General features: G+C 40.7%; 1 protein-coding gene across 3 annotated transcripts; it reads right to left on the reverse strand.

The window, feature by feature from the left end:
• Positions 1-6,302: 6,302 nt before the first annotated feature.
• Positions 6,303-14,920, reverse strand: myb (v-myb avian myeloblastosis viral oncogene homolog). Of its 3 annotated transcripts, none has more exons than XM_028605229.1 (16): positions 14,749-14,920; positions 12,555-12,672; positions 12,260-12,331; positions 12,059-12,151; positions 11,081-11,301; positions 10,339-10,561; positions 10,150-10,218; positions 9,931-10,035; positions 9,239-9,490; positions 8,890-9,066; positions 8,474-8,592; positions 8,265-8,379; positions 8,050-8,145; positions 7,739-7,837; positions 7,522-7,605; positions 6,303-7,221 (listed from the first exon to the last, which is right to left on the reverse strand). In XM_028605229.1, the coding sequence occupies exons 1-16, from the start codon at positions 14,769-14,771 to the stop codon at positions 7,111-7,113; spliced, it is 1,977 nt and encodes a 658-aa protein (XP_028461030.1). In that variant the 5' UTR covers positions 14,772-14,920; the 3' UTR covers positions 6,303-7,110. The 3 variants fall into 3 exon arrangements, with proteins under 3 accessions (XP_028461030.1, XP_028461029.1, XP_028461031.1); XM_028605228.1 differs by having other exon boundaries at positions 6,303-7,224; XM_028605230.1 differs by lacking the exon at positions 8,890-9,066 and having other exon boundaries at positions 6,303-7,224.
• Positions 14,921-18,575: the final 3,655 nt, after the last annotated feature.

Below are 18,575 nucleotides of genomic sequence, written 5' to 3' on the forward strand. Positions count from 1 at the left end.
AACAATTAAACCAATAAGATACATCATTTGTGAGTTTGAGGGCACTTTTTTAAACGTTTTAACAGTATAAGCTAAAGTATAGCTGCTTGCAGTCTTTCTCCAAGCTGGCTAACCACCACCCGGCTCTCGCTCCATACTTAACGCACACACATAAGAGTGGTATTGATGTTCTTGTCTAACGCTCGGAACCTAAGCGTATTTGCCAAACTATTCTTTTAATGCAAGTATTTACAGTGGTGACAATTTTTGCACACCAGCCAAGGCTAATATTTCCACTTTCCTCCGTTTCATTGTTGCACAATGAAATTACAAGAAATGAAACCAGACAAACTATGCCTTCACATAACCCCCTTTGTTTTTCACTCTCCCTGTCTCTTCATCACTTGTCTTCTTCTCTGCCCTCCACTTGTCTCCTCTCCTCCGTACCATGGATGGGTAGGGTAGTTATCAGGCCCTGCCAGCCCAGCCCAGCCCTCCTACCTGACCGCTGCCAGCAGGGAGCGGCTGCTCTTGCCTGAGTATCTTCAACCACAACAGCACCCAGGGAATGAGGAAATCAGGCTAGAGTAATCTATGCAGGCCCAGAACACACTGGCCAGCTTGTGAGTTCATGAAGTGTGTGTGTGTTTTTGTGAGTATGCACGCGCGTGTTCAGGAGCCCGCCAGTCCTGCAACATCCGGCTATAAATCTATTGTGACACGTCAAACTGAATTTATGAGCCAATCTGCTTGCGACAGACATGTTTGATTTGAAAAGGGAAAGGAGGATGGAATAAAAAAATTAGTAGTAAGAGTGAACTTCTGCTTTTAACATTAAGAGCTGAATAGTTTGTAGAAAATGTGCCTCTGTCATATCAATCTTCTCAAAATGTTTAAATGTTCTTTTCTACGTGGTGTCAAAATGTTAACATTGTCCACTAAAGTCTAAATGTGAAAATATAATCTGAAGCTCCTGTTTGCATTTACAGTTTTTTTTTTTTCGATTGCTTAAGCACTATTTTGAAAACAGAGACCGGTTTTCAAAACATTACACCCAATTAGCACAACCACAATTTTTGCTAAATGAAACGCTGTTGCAAAAACTATACACTAATTTGTAAAAAACTATATTTTGTTACCATACGAAACACATTTTTTCATATGACTTAATTCAGTTTGAACCAGTTACACACACATACAGAAAGTGCAAGTTCACCAAACACTACACAAGACCAATGCTGCCGACTGAGGAAAGTATAATTTATTTCTCTCCATATACCCAAATCAGTCAACATGTACCCAGTTTTCATGCTAGTGTGCATAACACTGTTGGCTCGGCAAACATACAAACATAAAATAATGTATCCAGTACAAACCTGATTGGTGTGTCTACAATTAAGCAATTGCGTGTTTGTGCACCTGATGGCTGTGTTTCACAGATCGGCTCATAGGTGAGGTGAGGTGAGGTGAAGAGACATCATGATATACTTCTGTATCTAATGTATACAAGTTTGTTTAGTGTTTTGCAAATCACTGTGTGTATGGTTTTGCAAAAAGTGTGAGGGTGACATTGTGCGTATAGTGGTGCACATCTGGGCTGATGTTTTGCTCCTTGAGTGTAAGGTTTTGATATTTGTGTAATACTTTTGAGTTCAGTGTGTAAGCTGTAAAAACTGTAAAAAAAAAAAGAAAAAGAAAAAAAAGAAGTTCTTTACCAGTTACATGCTACATCATCATGTATTTCTTTGCATCCCTGTTGCCATGGCATCACCGGACCAAAAGCTAACCAAGTAGAGAAAGGTAGTCTGGACACACCATTGCTAAAGGGGAACACTCTGAAAGCCATATTTGGGCCTGTGACAGAGAAACCTGACATTTCCCCCTTTGCTGAAAGGTCGGTGCATGTTTTTTACTGTTAAAAAGGGAAATAAATAGTACAGTATATATAAAATGTAATTTAAACTTTGACTACAGCGTCTGTACTTTTACACACCTAAATGTAAAACACAACAGCCTTTGTCATCTTTTTGATTCTGAGTTTTGTTTTGTCTGTCCATTATAGAAAGGTGTGCTGTGCCTATTTTAACTTCAACTTTTTAAATACTTCGATTTGCCTTTCAGTTATGTATATGACACTTTTATTTTTCACAACTGACATTCTTTGCTCTCTTTTGCTGTTTAACGTGTCTTTTCTGCATCTGTTTCGGCCGTGGAAACAAAAACACCCTTCTGAACTGAAGTGAACTTAGTTTGAAAACCAAAATTCAATATCAGTGTGAGTGCGTTGTAGGTTAAATCTATGTTTTTATGACAATGTGAGCTATCACACTCCATCTGTTGCCTCACTCAAATGATTGCTGCACTGCGCTGCTGATGATAACGCAGTCAGACATTCCTTGTATACCGTTTCACTTTTCACTTGATTAAAAGAGCCAACACCGAAGAGCTGGTAGTTCAATCACACGTAGAACACTTCCTATAGAGAGAGACGAAGTCCCTTCCCTTTCAGAATAATAGTAAAATATATGTACAGCAGTTAAGGAAAGGCAAAAGACAAATAATTTTTGGATCCTGTTTGAATTGTACAATGAATTACACCGATTATGTTTGTCTATTTAAACAAATTAAAATAAAGAATGCTATGATAACTGTGTGTTTCGTATCGGGATGTGACGTTACTCACAGGCGCAACAGGGGCACGTACAATCTCAAAACGGTGTGCACCCATGGATGTATTAAGAGAACGTGTGCACTGTATTTCTACGGTTTCCTGGTTGAACGACATGTTTCCTCTGAACGGTGTGAAACGTGTGCAACCGAGGGGGTAAGGGAGAATCCGGAAAGCGGACCTCCTATGGGGAGATTCTGAGGCTAACAAGCCATCACCTTCCGCTAGCATTTCATTGACGCCCACTTTGATAGCGAATAACTTTACATCTGAAGGGTTTAAAGACTCTATTTGTCCATTTTTTTATTTTTAAAGAAACACAACAATGTATAAAAGGCTCCATTACCTTGTACCTCACGTTATGGCCCTGTAGCAGCCGTTTTTGCAAAAATAGGCTAACGATTGTGTCATGATCACGCAACTTTCTGTCGCACAGTAGAAAAATGGGGGAGAAGCTCGCAGGCAATCGGGGGAACGTGGAGGCATACAGTCAAGGGAGAAGCCCATAGAGCAGGGGTCACCAACCTTTTTGAAACTGAGAGCTACTTCATGGGTATTGAGTCATACGAAGGGCTACCAGTTTGATACACTCTTCTGAAATAACAAATTTGCTCAGTTTGCCTTTAGTTACATATGATTATTAATGATACTCATCTATGTGAAGATACTGATCATGTTAATGATTTCTCACAATAATTATCAACAATGACTTAACAAGGTAGGAAACAGAATATCAGTATTCAATTTTCATTTTTAGAACAGGCCTGAGGGCTACTCATGTGGTCCTTGGGGGCTACCTGGTGCCCGCGGGCACCGTGTTGGTGACCCGGCCACGTTTTGATGGATTGGAAATACTTCAGTATGTGGCAAGTGAAGTCATATGAAGTAACATTTATCCACGAACAACTAGGATATTTTAAGAAAAGTATACATCGTTAAATAATGAAGTAGGGGTAACGAGGTATACCTATATTCACAGGGTATGGGGAAATTATACAGGCAATGGAAAAAACCCATCTCAATGTCCATTGTGGTTAACGTTATTCCTTTATTCTGCAAGATTGGGAATGTTTGAGATTTCTCTTGGCACAGCTACCAGAAGAGTTACAAATTTCAGACCGGTTGCTCACGTCACATCTACGTTGTCAAGCTCAGTTTGAGGCTGCGCAGTAACGCTCAGCCATCACCGGAAAAGTGCTTCTAATTGACTTCTCTGGTCTACGTCGAGGTCTATGGCGTCGCTGTGTTCATTTCTTTTACTGTCTATGTGTGCAACTGCTTTGAGATCTGTTTTCTCTCGTTTGGTGGGTGTGTCTCTCATTTAAGGGCTGTGTCACAGGTGATACCCAATCAGCAGAGATCGTGTCTGTAAACTCGCGGTAGTAAAAAAAAGGCAGAGTGCTTGCGCACACAACAGGGTGTTCAGCGCAACAGGGTGTTTTTTTAAACGTGTTGCTTAGTTTTGTCTGGGCTGAACATGGTCCAGGTCTTGCTCGTTCTTTCTTTAGCTTGCTGGCTGATAAAAAGACAAATTAGGTAAGATAACGTTACATGTGTGCGTGGAAAATAGCTAAATTACCTACCTAGCTAACGTTAGCTAGCAAGCAAGGTGACGTAACTATATTGTGCGAGATGAAATTTGTAGTTTACTGAGTGGTTTCACACAAAACTAAATGGAACTACAAACTCCGACTTTCACAAAATTGTCTTTTAAATCGATAAACATGATATGTGTAATTCATGGCACAATTCAAACGGGATCAAAAAAGGATTTGACTCTTGCCTTTTACTACCTTGTACATATTTCTTTCCAAAATAGGGTTCCATACCGGAAAGGGGAGGGGGGGGACTTGTTTTGGACATCTCTCTTTTGGTCTCAGTTTGAATTCTAAAATACCCCCAACATCAATCCATCCTTTTTACACTGCAGCATATTATGTATCCATCTGGGTCTATATTGTTTTTGTCAATAAACCACAATACACACACACACACACACACACACACACACACACACACACACACACACACACACACACACACACTCACACACACGCAGCTGCCTCCTCACTCAGTGGAAGCAGGTGTCTGTAAATCTCGTGGGGTTTGGGGCTTTTTTTGTCTTTTTTTCTTTTGGGTGTAGTAGAAGATGGTGAAATTCCCAATGTGAAAGTCTGCTTCTTGCTCTGGCCTCTTTCCACAAGACCCCCCCCCCCCCCTCCCCCAACCCACACACACTTAACCACACACACTAAACTAAACAACCCTCATCAACCCCTCACTACAATCTCATTGCAGTCTGTTTACACAATTATTATTATTATTATTAACTGTTATACCAAATGTTCTTTTAAAAATATGAATATATATACAGTATATGTGTCACTTTAAGCTGCAGTAAGCATGCATGCACCCCCGAGGAAACTATTTCTGTTTAGCCCTGCCTTAAATATCGCAGTTCCTGTTGTGTCCGTCATGATGGATGTCATTTCTGTTTATGTATCCCTCCGAGACTAGTGCTTGAGATGAGAATCTATATTTGAGGCCAGTGTGGTGGATCAGGGTGAGGTGGGGGTGCAGGTGGCTGGATGGAGGAAGAGAGAGGATGGGGTGTAAATATACCTCCTGGTCTTAGTCTGGGCCCCTTGGCTTTCATGGCCTCACAGGAAAAGTCTTCTCAAGAGGCTAAATGTGGAGCTCATACATGAAAGTGTGTGTTGTTGGAGAACAATGAGGACGTAGGTGTTTTATACGTTGAGGGCCATTTTTTTCATCACTTTTGCTTATTACCGTCGCTGGCTGATAAACTCTACTCTGCGGTGGGGGGGGGGGAGATGAGAGTGGAGTATTTAAACACTAGAAGAATTTGCATAGTAGAGACAGAGCAAATAGTTTATTTATTTAAGTATTACTCTAGAGACAATAGTTTGCCTTCACAGTGCTATTTACACTTTAAACCACTACAGGCTATTTGTACTAAAGGAAGGACTATAAGCATATTTCCAACTTAAATATGTAAATCTCGTTCATTGTCCGTGAGGAACAGCTTTTAAATTGGTATCACTATTACATCTTCAATTGAAGATATTGTTATGTCCTTTAAAATTAGATATTTCCAAAATTACACTGAACACAAGGATGTAATAAAAACAACACACTTTATTTACTAGGCAGTATAGAAAAGTATAAAAAAAACATTAACACTTGGAATGTATAAATGCTTTTATAAAATCATTTTTGCTCAAAAGCTAGTATAAAAACAAGGTGTATAAAAAGATTGTCTGCTAAGTGTTTGACATGGGCTACTGCAGTCTTAGTAAGAAAACAAAATGCTGATTGAATAAGCATTATACAACAATACAAAACGATTCAAAGAAATGTTTAAAAACAAAAACAATACAAAAGTTTCAATTCAAGGGATTTGTTTGTAGCAAAATATAAAACATCAGTGTTTAGTACTCCCACTTTTTTATGGAGAATATAAGATTCAAGTGCAGCTTGGTCTTACTCTTACTGGGTGAAGCTCATGGTTTCAAACATATAAGCTCATTTGAGATTGTTTTTTATATATATATATATATATATATATATATATATATATATATATATATATATATATATATATACATATACATATACTTAAGACTTTTAACACATATAATATTTGTTCATTGAACGTTTCCTCATACAGGATTTTGTGAAGGCCAGAAATAAATTGAAAGTTGAAATAAAAACTCCATTTATATGAACTAAAGGTGCCAATGTGGTAGTCAGGTAATACTAATAAGGCTGGCCCCTTTTGTTGTGTAAAACATGATCATTCTTAGTTGAATAATGATGGAAGAACAGATGCAGCTGCTCGTGTTCAGTAGTTAAGTGTTTACATGAGGTGGCACAGACCAAACACTTAAAATTCTCAGTAGACACAGAAAATAATAATAAAAGAAACAAAAAAGTTTCATGACTGGAATAAAGAGGTCAGTTTTGAATTCATTAATATGCCTTTGGATTTATGATAATGCTAACAGGGCTTAAATACTTTACTTACAACACTGCTCCATTGGCCAATTTAAAAAAACAACAACAACAACATTATCATCATTATCAAAACAAAAGAAATAAATTAATCAACTTGTTCTTTATATTAATATCAAAATTCGGAATTAATAATACAGCCCAATGCAAATTATATAGCCACCGTTTCCCATTTATAATACAACATTGATAATAAGACAGTGACAAGACCAAAAGTAATAAGACGTACAATAGAACCCAGAGCAAATTCTATTTAAAAGAAAATAAATGTTTAGTCTTTGGTTGGTTGAAATCCAACAAGTGTGAGTGTAAAACCACCAATGGCATAGAGCCTCTCCCAACTGTTGTACCACAACAAATATGTAATCCGCGGCGCTGCGACCAGCGCAGGGATTTTTTGATCTTACAGTCCAACATGTGTCTCTAGTCTACATGACCAGTGTCCTCGTAGGGTAAGTGTTGATGTACTTGTGGCTCTGCTCTGAGGCCAAAACGTGCTCCTCTGTTTTCCCACAGGTCACCTGTTCCCAAGAACTGAGCTGCTGTTGGTAAGAGAACGAGAGGATGATGAGTTTTGATGGTTAACACTTTTTGTATAATTTTTTTTTACCTCCTTTGTAGCAGGTTAATGGAAAAAACTTCCAAAAATGTCCATGAAACTTGGTGGAAGGGTGTACCATGGGCCAAGGAAGAACCCATTCAATTTTAGAGCAAATTCTTTTTTCACTTATGTTAACATTGCGAGATAGGGTATGGCCTTGGTGGAGGCCTGCACTCTCCGAGTGCCCTTCTGGTTCAAACTTAGATCAATACATTATTACATAGAAACGTATGCACACCTGTAGTGGGCTGGCCATGCCTCTGCGAGGGAGGTGGTAGGTTTTGTGCCCATCTTCACTCAATAATGAGCTAGTGAGTAGGTCCTGAATGAAAATGTAAAAAATAAATACATATCTTAGCAACAGAAGTCAAGAATAAGGTTTAAGGATGTTTGTGAGTAATGATGGATATCTTCACATTAGAGAACATGAACTGTTAGGTCAAAAGTGAGCTTACAGGTACTTCCTGTGCGGGGCCGTTTGGGGAGAATAGCTGTGTGTGAAGGTCTTGTCCTTCCCACTGCATACACGGGCTCCCCTCACATGGGGACTCCACCTAGGACCCAAAATACATCAGGGTAAATATCAAGAGTCGTGCAAACATGGATACAGAGTAGTCTCAAACAATGCTACTGATAATTAGTATATCATTAATAATAATGAACCTCCACATGAAAACAAATACTTCTTTTGTCAGTCTCAAATTTATCTGCATGTTTGTTTGTTTTTTACATATGTGTGCATGCTTATGTTGTGAGTGTTAAGTACCTCTTGTTTTATTTTCTTCAGAGGAGGCTGCTCAATGGCACACTCCATTGGCTCCTGCTTGATGGACTGTACCATCTGCTGCTCCAAAGGGGAGTTCTGGAAAAGGCACACATACCCCAGTGAGTCACAAGGACACTTTAGCAAGCACAACAGAAGGTAATATGACAAATTCAAGACTTGAGATATTTAAGTCTATAGATAAGTCTCTATCTCACCAGTAGTTTGAGGGGTCCATACTTGGCCTCCTGCATGGCCAGGGCTGACCTGAAAGGCGTGGGTGTACAAGGAGATGACTCCAGGATCGAACGACGAATGTTTGGAGTTCTGAACCTGAGAGAGAGAGAAAGAGGGAGAACAGTTTATAAAGCGCCATTTGCCACAATTCTGCATAATTGCATAATGTATCAGAGACAGAGCCGCTTACATTTCATTCTCTTTCTGGGGTCTGATAGTGTGGTCGATCGGAGGCTTGGAGTCCACAGGCGAGTTCATTGGTAAACTGTCATTGTCGGAGTGTTCTGGGCTCATTGACTGGTTGAGAAACTGTGAAACAAAAGAAGGGAAACCAATCAATCAAAGTAGCTTAACAGGTTTATTTTGAAGCAGAAACAATCTGGCAGATCATGGAAGCACACCTGGTCTGAACTACAGAAATGGAGAGGAAAGGAGAAAAGAGGGCCGGTGCTTCAAAAGACAATTATTGGTAAAATGATTGAAATGAAACTAAAAGATGGAAAACAACAGCACAAAAACATAGTCTGAATGATTGGTTGTTGATATCATCAAGGTGGCAGGTTGGTGATTAGATGGATTCTAATCAAACGCAGCTACGTTAACTACCTGTGAGGGTGAAAAGGGAAGGTTTCTGACTGGTGAAGGCTTGGGGGTTGAGCAGATGAAACCAGCCCATGCACCGAGAGCAGTTCTTGAGCCCTGATTGGGCAAGACCCTGTCTGTTCTGAGAACGCTCCTATCCAAGAGCCCACTGGTAGTGGCCTCATCCACTGAGGAGAGGCTCTAGGAAAAGGGCGGGAAAATATGGGTCAAAGCCCACTACTTGGTAAAATCTATGTTGCTACTTGCTAAGCTATCCTATTTTCATCTTGACACAGATGGTCACGACACACACAAATTAACAAAATGTCGTCACAATACGTAGCCCAAGGATAAAGTAAATGCAGATACTCACTGAATCAATGACACAATCCATGAACTCTGGAATAGTATTTGAGAACGTCGGACTGCTGTGATTGCTGTTGTTGTTATTGTTGTTGTTGCTGCCGTTATTGCTGTGGGCACGTGTTGCAGAGGCGCTCTCCTCAGGTAGGCAGCTCTGGTCGAGAGGCAGGGAAGGGGCCTGGTGATGAGGTAATAACATTACACCCTCTGAGCTGTTGGTCAAAGAGCTCTGGCTGGCCCAGCTTGGATAGGACAAATTCATCTGGGGGAGAAAAGGGTATAAAGAGTGAGGGCTAGAAATAACTGTCAAAGAATAATAATCTAAAAAAAATATAATGCACAGTAGGGTGAGTGTAGAGAAAGTGTCAGACAAGCACAAGAGAGAAAATGCAAGCCTGACAATAAGGGAAGAGGTGTAAAATTTGAGCACAGAAAAAAAGGAGAAAGGGAACTTCAATGTAAAGAAGTGTTGAGTAGAGGGTTGCACAAGGGGTCGTGCACACACGCTAAAATGGCAATAAGGCCCTATTTCATCATTTTTGCAGAAACCAACCCCCCAGATGTTTCCTCCTCACATGAACACACACATCCAGCCACTGTCCTTAAAGCCAGGGTCAAATGCACATGCTCATAAATAGTGCTGTCACACTTGAATATTTCGAAGCTCACACCCGCGATTACGCAGACACACATGCGACTTACTGGTCGTGATGGCTGGCCCCTCAGCTCATCTTCTGTTGACATGAGCAGCAGTTCGATCTCTTTCACCCTCTGCTCCTTCTCAGGGTCCTCCTCACTATAGTGTCTCTGGGAAAAAGAGAGCAGGAGGCAGATTTTGAGCAACAATTCATCATCACTTTCAATCCTTCCAGTGGCCTTACTATCTAGTCTCACTAGTGATTAATTATGCTGCGTTTTTACCTGTATAGCAGCGGTTCCATGCTGGGGAATGTTCAGGAGGTTCAAATGCAAGGCCATGGGGAACGGTAACTGTTAAGCCAATCAGAAACACAGATCCAAATCAAATAAATGAAATCGCCTGCACCTACACAATCAGCATCATTTAGTTTTCCTGCTAGCATCCCAAGTTTTAGTTTAAAGCCCACTCACTCGGTGTGTGTCGGAGATGTAGGCGTAGTTGACTTGCGACAAGGAAGGCAGCTGTGCGTGACTGGGCGAGTGGTGAGGGAAACCCATGATGTGACTGTTGTTCTTCACGTAGCCATGGCTAATGGAGAGCGAGGAGTTCTTTGCTGCGATCTGAAGATAGCCCTCCTGTTCCACCTTTCGCCTCATGGTGGAGTTCCAGTGGTTCTTTATAGCGTTGTCAGTCCTGGGTGTCATATATGAGACATATTCACTTAAAAGTTATTCATTACAAAACACATCCACACATCCACAAACATGCGCAATGTGAAGACATCCTGGACCTCTAGTGGTACAGGCACACACAGAGGCTGCCACAGATCACGCACACAAAACTGATAGGATATCAGCACAGAGCAATTACAATAATGTCAAAAATAAAGTATCTTTTTTCACCTAGTCTTATTCATTAGCCCTTTCTCTATAAAAAAAAAACACCCTGTCCTGACATTTGTCTTTTAACCTTATTTCTCCCAATCATTCTGTATTCCTATCTTTCAAAAACAATGGAAGTACTTTCCGTATTCACACCTCCATCTTCTTTAATGTTCTGTGTGCTCACTTCATTCCTTTTCTCATTTGTTTCTTCTCTCTTCATTCCTCCTTCAGTGTCTCCCCCCCTCCTCCATTTCACCCAACCAACAAGGATTTAGTGATTTATCTAGCTTCTCTTTTTTCACCTTTCTCTCTTCATTCTCTGCCTTACCTGCCGGGGAGCAGCTTAGCGATTTCGGCCCAGCGGTTGCCCAGCTTCTCGTGTGCCTGGTAGATGATTCGGTCCTCCTCCTCAGTCCACGATGTCTTCTTCACCTCTGGGTTCAGGTGGTTGTGCCAGCGCTCACGGCACTGCTTGCCGATACGCCCCTTCAGGTGCTTGGCAATCACTGACCAACGCTTGGCTCCATACTTCTGGACAAGCTCAATCACCTGGTGTGTGTGTGTGTGTGTGTGTGTGTGAGGGGGGGGGTTTGAAAGATGAGAGGGGAGGAGGAAGAGCATTGAAAAAGGAAGAGAAGTAAATGGTTGTGGAGGGGCATGAGGAAAGAGGAAGGAAGGAGCAATAACAGGGAGGAGAGGGAGAAGTAAAGGGGTAGAGGGTAAGAAAAATAAGGTAAAAAGATCACAGGTATATAAAGGATAGGAGAGAAAGTGACAATAAAAAAAGTTGTTAGTCAACCAGACAAATCTCAGAAACGTGTACATTGTGTCAGTGAAAGCTTCCCCTCCGCTCCCTCCTTCCCCCTTTCTTTATCTTTGAACATGTAGAGGTGATTGAGAACACCTGCTGGTGAGCAGTGAGGGAGTTTCCAGTGGAACGTTAGCCACTCTGCTAATCATTAAAGTGGCATCTGAGTGGAAATATAACTCCTTTGGACCAGCCCAATAAATACTGCACAGGCTTTAAGAGACTAAGCATGTTACTTGTTGAGTAACATCAACTTTTTGGCAAACTAAAAATGTGCAACAGCAGCCAAGGAGTTGCTACAGAATTTTCTTTTTTTTACCCTGGATGACACTTGATTGCCCGTTTCCCGTGACTGGTGGTTCTGCATTACTACTGTATGTGAAGGTTCTACTATAATGTAGAAAGACAAATGTGGGTTCGTCATTGATTTTCAATATTTTGTGTGTGACCCATTAAGTCCTGAGTGCATTCATGTTTTCTAAAAGGCTGTTTTCTTACCCTCTGGTCCTCCTCTTTGGTCCATGGCCCTTTGATGAGCTCTGGGTTAAGAACCTTCTGCCACCTGTGCTGGCACTGCACATCTGTACGATTCTGGTAGGTCAGACAGCAGGGATTAGTAATCATTCTTATACTATGGGAGGTTTTTGTGTATGTGTGTGCATTTGTACATGCCTGTGTAAGCACAGGCCTCGTACGTACAGTTAGTAAGCTTGCAATAAGTTTCCAGTCTTCTGATCCATGAAGCTCAACAAGTTTCTTCAACTTCTCATCCTGAAAAAAAGAGAAAACATTGTCAGACTTACTGCAATGAACATCACTCCCAGCAATTTAACACAATAGTCAGTCAATGTGGTTAGACCAGACAACAATAAAAAGAAAGGTCCTAGGGAATGCTCTCTCCTGAGGTCATTTCTACCCAACATGTGAGCTGTGTTAAACATTTTGTATTGAACAGCAGGATTTGAATTGTTTTGACGGGTCTTTGTGTGTGTACCTCTTCTCGTGTCCAGCGTGTTTTGCCAAGGTGGCGTTTCCCTGCCTTGGCCAGTGATCCATCATAATCATGTTCATACATCTCAGTCTCCTCCTCATCCTCCTCACTACTGTAAACACTGCAAACAAAGAGAGAAAGACAAAGAGAAATTCAGAAGAAGAGGTGGAGGCTGTGTGAAAAATAGTGTAAGATAATAGAAAGGTAAATGAAAGCACCATAAGAACCTGTCTATTTCCAAACTACTCCCTAATAATCTCTTTAAAGAGTGCATAAAGAACTCAGCCCACTATTTAATTCATCAGGTGTCAACACAGACAGAACCAGTCATTCTTGAAGGTTTGGGTGCAGGCTTTTAGCCAAGACACCCACAAGAGGAGAGAGAGAGAGAGAGAGAGAGAGAGAGAGAGAAAGAGAAAGAGAGAGAGAGAAGAACAGCAAGTGGGAGGGAGGGGGGCATGGATGAACAGGTTCCAATGTTTTTGGTTTCCACAGATACTGGGATTGGCACATGCGATCATGATTTTGTGACCCTGGCGTGTTCAGACCTGCAGTGGTTTGCATTGTACAGCACAGTCACACACACACACACACACACACACACACACACACACACACACACACACACACACACACACACACACACACACACACACACACACACACACACACACACACACACACACACACACACACACACCCCGGTAGTTGGTTAACCAATCAGAATGTAGAGCATGGACAACGTGGAAGCTTACTAGTAAGATACTTTAATGTCAAACAGACAGAGCAACAGGTGAACAGGAACCCCACTGAGGTGTGTGAGTGTGAGCGTGTGTGTGTGTGTGTGTGTGTGTGTGTGTGTGTGTGTGTGTGTGTGTGTGTGTGTGTGTGTGTGTGTGTTTGTGTGTAATAGAGGATATGTACATGTGCCTATCTGATTAACAGCAATGAATGACCATACAGAAAAATACAGAAACATGTACAGCAGTCATTTTATGACTGCTGTACATACATCAAATGCCGATGTGTCAATTGTATGACATTAAAAAAAAAAAATTGCTGAGTACTTCGTGTGCACAAACAACACGCAAACAAAAGATAAATTCACGCACTTAAACAATAATTGGTAAAACTTAACACGCAAGCTCAATGCAAGTAGCCAGATGCTTTTCAGAGAAAGCTGATGCCGATCGATGCTCATCAAGAAAGTATACAAAACGGTAAGCTGGTGAGAGTGACTGAAGTTTAAATGTGTGGCGATTCTTGTACCAAAACCTAGGAAATACACAACACGCAGCCACTTTTCGAGACAAGTACACATTGAAGACGCTGTGAAAGCGCACTTTCCAAAATAACAGTGAGCGCACCGCTTTCAGAGATGCTGCGGCGACATTCAGGGTGTATTAAAGTTGCATTAATGCGGGTTTAAAATGACCTTTATGACAGATATATTGCTGTAGGCTATAGGCTAATCTGCAAGTTAAAAACGTGAAAAAGAAAACGTGTCTGATGGTCAAACAAGCGCCTATTTTCAAAACCTTCATAAACTAAATGTAGGACATGGCATTGCGTGTTGCAATAAATTCAAGTCTGTGAGTGCGTTTTGACAAGTCGCATAGACTCTATGCTGCATTGTGTTTCATTTTGTATTTATTATAATATTCCTATCCACCACACAGTCCTGCGCGCAGCGTGGCACGCGCCTGTCCACCCGCCTAATGTTATTAATCTGTGTGTGTGTGTGTGTGTGTAAGAGAGAGAGACACACACACACACACACACACACACACACACACACACACACACACAGAGACCCCTTTCTCTCTCTCACCACTGACAGCAGCTCTAGAAGCGCACATGCCAGATGACCACCACCTGTCATGGGCGCGCGAGCGAGACACCCACACCACGACTTAGCTTTAACGGCCAAGAAAACCAAAAAAAAATGGCTTAACGTTACAAGCACAAACAGAGCTTAGACAACTAAAGATTTAATGAAAAAGATCAATAACTCTGTCAATAAGGTGCACCCTTAACGTTAATCCCTCAACTCATGCCGTATTCAACAACATAAATGATGGCTAACGTGAAAAGAAAAACAGTAACAGTTAACGTTAACTACGTGAGACGCACATAGAGGGAAAAAGAAAGTTAAAGATGATGCAAATTAAAGAGTAAATGGTCTGTTTGAGCTTACCTGTTTCTCGGCCGCCGAGCCATGTTAATATCTGTAGAGCGGCTCGCAGGTTACACTGAGCACGTACTTTCACTATCTGTGCTGGGTTTGTTCTCCGGGGGAAGAGGCAGGTTGACATTAATTTAAACTACAGCAGCCTCTACTACTGCTCCTCCCCTCTCTTTAGCATCCCGGTAAATTTGGCGCTCCTGAGCGCGTGCGGCCGAGTGCGCATGTCCAATAAAGTATACTTCAAATACCGTCCGACGTTTTGAAATTACTATTTAAACAGACACGGAAAAAGTCCGCATTTTAGGTAATATCCAAGAAAGCGACTGCAATTATTACAACACTAATATTTCCAGAAAACATATCAGGAACATTGCGATTTTTTTTTTTGCTGAGAAAAACCTTGTAGTCTACCATCTAAACCAAAATCGGTTTATGATGCTTAGCCTGATCTACACTATTACATTACATAATACAAATGCCATGATAAAATGTAGCTGGATTATATGGCCTAGTGCAAATAAAAAATTGGTGGGAAAGTAGGGCCTCAAGGATAGTGCATTGGACAGTGCCTCTAACATTTACGAAGTATTCTTGAATGCATCAGGCCACAACACATAGTAGACTTGTCAAAGGCGGGTTTCGCCTGGTCGTCCGCGCTAAATGCTTTTTGTCAACAATTTTCGCGAGTTACCTCTCTTCTGATGAAAAGGCGAAGGAAACTAGTATATATATGGATGTAGCAAACAATTGCGGGATGGGGTTTTGGCATGCGAGGAAAGTTAAGTTGCAATGCTTTCTGTGCTCGCGGCAACCTAGAGTGCTTGCTGGTGTTGCAAATAGCCTATGCCTACAGATATTTCTCAGTAATAAAAAAAATGCAAGACCTTATCATCCGGCGGTAAAATGAGCTTTTATGTTTGCCCAGACAAAGATAGTAATGCAGTGGCACTTCAACTTTTTGCGGGGATGTATTGCACCTCATAGGACAACTTCCTTTAAAGCACACATGATAGGCTACGTGTGAAGTTGTTCGTCAAGTTGTCTTTTGAGAATCTTAAACGGGAGCTTGCTGATTATGTTTTTGCATTTATTAAAAATGATAATAATTCACATTTACATTAGAAACGAGTTGATCCTGTTTTTCAGCAACCCTCTCTCAATGATGGATGCTATAATGCTCCTTTCCCAGCTGTAACTTCTGCATTATTCTGTAGTAATGCAATTGGCCACCAAGTATTATGATTATCTTGTTTTGGTTGAGTTCTCCATTCTCCCTGGGCCAGGACTGTTGTCGCTCAGCCATTCATTAAAGGGGTGTGTGTGTGTGGGGGGATGCTTTATTTGTATAAATGTGTCTTCTCATTGTATTAGTTCCTCCATACGCGACCGTATTGCCCTGGTCACTTGTAATTACCATCACCCCAGACCAGCCTATTGTACCAGGGCAGTCATCATAATAGTGGCCTGATAAAGGACTACATGTACTCATACACTCATTACTATTTGATGCAACAGAGTGCTTAGTGAAGGGAAGCACTTACTGCGGACAGAGAAATATCAAGATAACCTACAGGACTGGACATGCAGTACAGCATGGACGATTTTATATTTACTATTATTCATGCAAACTTTTGATGAACTGTTGGTTCAAAGGCTATTTGTAACATCAAAAATGCCAGGTTGCAATGGCTGTAGGCTTCAAATAGTTTACACACCTGTGTACACAAGCACTGTTCCAGTCATTTTTGCCTTGAGGAGGTGGTACTTCTAATCTATTCAAAACATATTTTAATTATATAGCAGCTATCCTGCAAGATTGCAATACAAGATGCCCCACAGAAAGAAATGTGGACTAGTGAAATAGATACAGCACAAAGGAATTATTAACCTGACAAAAGAAGCTAAATAAATAACCTAAATCATACTGTATGTACAGTAAAAACAAATGTGTAAATTATGTTCTGTCTCCACTTGTCTGATTTGTGCACATATCTGTAAGTAAGTGCCTTTACCTTTTTTCTGCACAAGCCCCAAATGTGTCTTTTCCCTCGAGGGTAATATTAAAAACTACATCTTGTTATCTGAAACCAAATTGAATGAAGGGAGCCAGGGTATGCAAATTCTCCAATAGTAGGTTGAGCAGGAAGCCTGAGACCCATTGACTCCAAACTGAGGAAATTTGCATGGGTGCGATTGGACAGGTTAAGAGCAGGTATTGTGATGGCTGCCCCCTTTGCAAAGCATTGTGTGCAGGTTGGCTCATTTGAATAATTTTTAATGATGGCCCCTGCGCTTGAGATATCACCCCACCAGGCTTTTGGAGATAGAGTTGGGAAGGCCAAACGTCTATTGTTAATTGTATGTGTATGTAAAGGCCTGCATTGGAGAAGAGTTGATCCTAAGTCAAATAGTGAATGTGTCCCTGTATGGTTATGTGGTTAAACAAGCAAAGGATTCATACATTATTATTGTTCTGCGGTACATTGAAATCCAGCGATCATCATTCAGGAACATTATTTTTTTAAAGAATATTTTATTACACCTACTTGCCTAATGAATGCATATATGGCAATAGATAATAGAATGTCAAGTTTTTTTGTTTTGTTTTTTAGAACAAATTTAGTTTAATTAATTCATCATTCCCTTTTAAATTCACAATTTGTTAATTTAAGGACCTCACATGTGTTCTTTCATTGACTTTAGTTGTTTGGACCACCTGTCAGACTGCCAAAGGTCTAGGTTTTGCATTTTCCGCAGGAGTGAGTTCCTGTGAAATACTCTTCCCATGATGCCTAGTGCCTAAATTATGTAAAGCATTACCTCACTGCCAACTTTTGGGATGGACGTCACCCCTCGCCCACTTGCACATAAGCTTTGTCTTCTACAATTACACCAGGATTAATGTTTTCAGATTTGCATGCTGTTGTTGACAGATTTGCAAACCTTTGCTTTCACTTGATTCCATACCATTGCCATCCACTTGCTAACAACTATTTCGTGCATCTGCTAGAATTGAATAGAATTCAGTTAGAGAGGAAATATGATGGATGCAAACCATGAAGTGTATTAGTCATTCAATTATATATATTCTACATCATTTAAACAAAGCACCCATCCTCCACTGATCTGCTCATTCTTCTCGCAATCTGTCAATCCATCTGTTTAATCCATCTAATCAGTCCAACATTAATTCTCTCAGAAATCCTTCTCGGCTGCCACTGATTCATTGATCAGGCTTTCTGTGAACTCTGTGGCCACATCCGCAGCACAGATTTGACCAGAAAGTGTTTAAAGACATTCAAAGGAAACAAATGTTCAGATCCTGTGTAGGTGTGAAAATCACACCCCAGCCTTGTAGCAGCAGAAACACATATTCATCTCTAAATCTGACTGTATAAATAAAGCAGAAAGACTTCATAAAACAATAAAAAGAAACATGCAAAAAACAACATTTATTTGGAATGACAATGTGCTAAAGACTTGGTTTGAATAAAGTTCTTGTTGCGTTTTGTTTAGGTCTGCAAAAGGTTATGTTAAACAAGGACAATGCATGAGAAAAGCAGCAAACACTATATAACTATTTTAATGTCAATGTTTCATGCATTGCTTTTCACTTAGGCAATATGTTCCATTTCCATTACATATCAGTTGCTCTTTGCTGACTTTGGTTTCAGAGTGTCCTAGAAACATTTTAGTGATGCAAAAGTAGAGTACCCTCTCTGTCACCTGTGTGACCCTGTAAAGTGATCATGTTTGTGTCTGTTTACCTGTGTGCATGTGTTCCATGAGTGTGTCTGTGTGCAGTTGTTTATTTTGACATGTAGATGTGCAACCAA

The sequence above is a fragment of the Perca flavescens genome, chromosome 18, assembly GCF_004354835.1.
Source record: "Perca flavescens isolate YP-PL-M2 chromosome 18, PFLA_1.0, whole genome shotgun sequence".
NCBI classification, from domain to species: domain Eukaryota; kingdom Metazoa; phylum Chordata; class Actinopteri; order Perciformes; family Percidae; genus Perca; species Perca flavescens.